The 3,892-nt window shown below is 49.0% G+C and overlaps 1 protein-coding gene across 1 annotated transcript; it reads left to right on the top strand.

The window, feature by feature from the left end:
- The first annotated feature begins 2,157 nt into the window (after nucleotides 1-2,157).
- Nucleotides 2,158-3,093, top strand: LOC148208093 (uncharacterized). Its single transcript, XM_088119686.1, has one exon. It carries the CDS (start codon nucleotides 2,158-2,160, stop codon nucleotides 3,091-3,093), a length of 936 nt encoding a protein of 311 aa, XP_087975812.1.
- The last annotated feature ends 799 nt before the right edge of the window (nucleotides 3,094-3,892 follow it).

Here is a 3,892-nt window from a genome sequence, read left to right as displayed (position 1 = left end):
AATACATTCCTACCGAACAACAACTTGCGGACTTATTCACAAAGGCTCACACCATAGATCGATTTCGGTATTTATCCTCCAAACTTTTGTCTCCTTCAAAGGTGTCATAAGTTTGCGAGGCATGTTAAGTGTATCTCAACAACTTCTTAACAACAACTTATCCCTCGTAACCTTTACCTGTATACCTAAGATCATGTAAAACAGTTGTATTTCGTGTACTCTTAAACCTTCTCAAATGGTACAATTTATTTTTAATGCAATGTTTCTTTGATATAAAAAAAAATGTTTTGGTTCAAGATATAACCTTAATCAGTTAACCATGCCCAGTTGACAGATGGTTGGACATTCAAACCTTGTTTACTTAGCTGAAATTGGAATGCGAATGAATTGAAATATTATTAAATTTTATTATTCTAATATTTAATAATAATGAAGTCTATTTTTAAAAATTTGTTGATATTAATTAATAATAACAAACTAAAATTTAAAATTTAAATATAAATTTATAATATTTTATAATAAAATCTCATCCACTCATAGAAATTGTAGAATTTTTTTTTGAAGAAAAATTACTAGTAGTATGAATGAAAAAAAATAATAAAAATATAAAACAAGTAAATAAAAAAAGTTACGAGACTTATTAATAGGTGAGAGAAAGGATAAAAGTTATAAAGTAAATATAATAAAATGTGAGAACTATGGAATAACATGTTGGTAAATATATGTTGTATATATAAACTGTGTAATATTGGCAAACAGATACAATGTAACTAGTTACAAACAATACATATACTAACAACTTGATGAACATCAAAACTTGATAAATATTGTTGGAGGCGAATCCTGGCCTGCCACGTGTCATGATAAAAAAGGTGAGTTGGTTAAACGCGCGGACGAAATGGAGAAAGCGGCTCCAAAATACTCAGGTCGGCAGTCAGGGTAGGACCTATAGTGCCGAGCTGAGCTGATACAGAGTCCGTAACAGTGTCCCTTCAGTACCCGACAACACGCCGCGAGAAAGGTGCAGGGAAGGTGTGGGGATCGTTGGCCATAGTTCGTCCAGAACGTTCCGATCTAAATCGTATCCAAGCTCAATCGATTTCAGGCTCAAACATCTGGCGTCGTCTGTGGGGATACGACACATCTAGAAGTTAGCCTCACCTTTTGCAATCTGAGCCAATGGCCCAAACCCACTCCCAGCAGTCACGATCTCAACTTTCGCCTATCCGCTCTCCGATGAGGGATGCTGTCACTTCCTGAGCCCATCCTCGACTCACGTATTCTCAGGTGGCAGGAACTCCCGTCGTCAAACAACGACCCCACGCGGGGGTGGTCAAGGAGAATGGAGGTCGGCCGACCACATCCGATCCAGTAGCAGTCAGGGACTTCCACCTCACCTCAGATCAGTTCCCGCCACTGTAACCTCAGAGAAACGGGTTGCCGCCCCGCGCACATCGCCTCAGCGGTTGGGGAAACACAGGTGCACGTTCCGGGGCAAGTGCTGATGCGGGCATGGACCCCGTCATGGTAGCCGACGTGATCGCCGAGCTCAAGGAAGTCAAAGTAAGGCTTGAGGCGGTCGAGAGAGGCAACGAGGTGTCTGGCTCTTCCGTCTCCAGGGATCCCATTCGAGGAAAGGGACCGATGCATCCTACCCAAAGAATGGAGTATCAGTTCCGACCCTGCAGGGAGGCCCGAGCTAGAGCACACTCTTGAAAGCCACAACGAGTGAGGACAGGCGGTGCCCTGGAAGCACAGATTCACGACCATCCTCAGCAGAACGATCGGGTCGAGGGCCGGCGCCCGAGGATCCGACCAATTCGGACTCCCTTGGCATCTTTCGATAACTCCAACGCCCATCAGGGCCGAGGTGTCGAGATGCCGAGGCGACGAGTAGTGGCACCCGGAGATCGGGAGTATTTGGTTGACGATGAGGAGGAAAGCCCAGTGGTCGACGTTCAAGAGAGGTCCTCCCACGCTGACCATTTGTTCCGGTCTTAAGTGGACCTCCTCCGGGATCAGTTTCAGAGGGAGATAGAAGATCTTAAGCGACAGTGCAGGCCTGTGGATCCGCATCGCGTGGCCGAGCAAGAGGAACCGCCTTTCTCCCAAGCGATTCTGGATGCGCCTATCCCACCGAGGTTCAAGGCTCCAGTCATGAGTTCTTACGACAGATCTGGAGATCTGATCTCCTACGTAGAGGTGTTCGAGGGGAAGATGGATTTTCTGGCCGAAAGCAACGCTATGAAGTGCCGAGCATTTCAAATAGCCTTGGAAGGCTCGGCAAGATTGTGGTACCGACAGTTGAAGCCCCGAACCATCGACAGTTACCAACAGCTGAGGAGGTTGTTCATCAACCAGTTCTCAGCTCGGCAGTTGTTGAAATTGCCACCCTCTCACCTCGGAACAGTAAAGCAACGGGACAGCGAGTCCCAGACGGAGTACATCGCTCGATTCATGGACGAGCATGTCAAAGTGGTAAGTTGCACCGATGACATCGCCATGATGTACTTCACCACGGGCTTGAACGACAGGAACCTGACGATAGAGTTCGAAAGCCGACCACCGGCTTCCCTGAACGAGATGCTTGCTAGAGCTCGCCAGTACATCGACGACTTGGAGTTGTCGAAAGCCAATGGAGCTCGGCGAAGCAACCGTGGTAAGGACCGGGACCAAAAGTCCCCTCCTCCCAAGAAGCAGCGCAGTGATGGTTGGGGCTCGTCTCGGCGGGCCGACCACAATAAGAGTAGAGGCCGCCGAGACGAGAAAGACCCTTCAGGCCGTCGAGGGCCAAAGTTCGACAAGTTCACTCCGCTGAACGTCTCAATCGCGGAGATCTACACAGCGGCCGAAGATACCGACCTGGAGGCGCTTTTCGCAGCCCCGGAAAAGCTCCGCCGACCTCCAGGGAAGCGAGACAAGCGACTCTACTGCCGATTCCACAAGGACCATGGCCACGACACTTCACGCTGTTTTCACTTGAAGGAGCAGGTCGAGGATCTGATCCGGAGGGGTTATCTGAAAAAATACGTCGGCAGGCGTGAAAGGGCAGAGCCGGAGGGGTCGGATGCAGAGGCCTTCGGCGTGCATTAAAGTCTAAAGACAGTTTTCCCCTGCCTCGGATAGATCAACTCGTCGACGCAACGGCAGGGCATGAACTCCTCTCCTTCATGGATGCCTACTCTGGGTACAATCAAATTCGGATGCATATGCCCGACCAAGAGCATACCGCCTTTGTTACCGACCAAGGGCTGTATTGCTACAATGTCATGCCATTCGGTCTGAAGAATGCCGGGGTGACCTACCAGTGGATGGTCAACATGATGTTCGCCAAGCAGATCGGACGCAACATGGAGGTATATGTGGACGACATGTTGGTGAAAAGTAAGCAGACGAGCTCCCATTTAGCCGACCTAGCAGAGGCCTTCGGCGTGCTTCGAAAGTATCAGATGAAGCTCAACCCGAGCAAGTGTGCCTTTGGGGTCTCGTCGGGGAAGTTCCTCGGGTTCATGGTCCACGAACGCGGAATTGAAGCAAATCCGGACAAGATAAGGGCAGTCCTCGAGATGGAAGCACCGAGGAATGTTAAACAGCTGCAGAGGTTGAACGGCCGACTAGCAGCCCTGAATCGCTTTGTGTCTCGCTCCACGGACAAGTGCCACCCTTTCTTCCAAATACTAAGGAAAAAGGGTCGGTTCGAATGGACCGACGATTGCGAAGTTGCACTTCGGCAGTTGAAGCAATACCTCAGCTCGGCTCCCTTGTTGTCAAAGCCGCTGCCTGGCGATGTACTCTACCTGTACCTAGCAGTGTCGGAGAATACGGTGAGCTGAGTACTTATCAGGGAGGCGGAAGGGTGGCAGAGCCCTGTTTACTACACAAGCAAATCGTT

The sequence above is a fragment of the Momordica charantia genome (genome assembly GCF_013281855.1).
Source record: "Momordica charantia cultivar OHB3-1 chromosome 11 unlocalized genomic scaffold, Mcharantia_2.0 BLBB01000011.1, whole genome shotgun sequence".
Classification (NCBI taxonomy): domain Eukaryota; kingdom Viridiplantae; phylum Streptophyta; class Magnoliopsida; order Cucurbitales; family Cucurbitaceae; genus Momordica; species Momordica charantia.
Note: the sequence above shows the minus strand (reverse complement) of the source record. Positions and strands in the feature narration are given on the sequence as shown.

Coding starts and splice junctions, on each gene's coding strand:
- LOC148208093 (XM_088119686.1), top strand. CDS start 2,158: ATGAGTTCTTACGACAGATCTGGAGATCTGATCTCCTACGTAGAGGTG.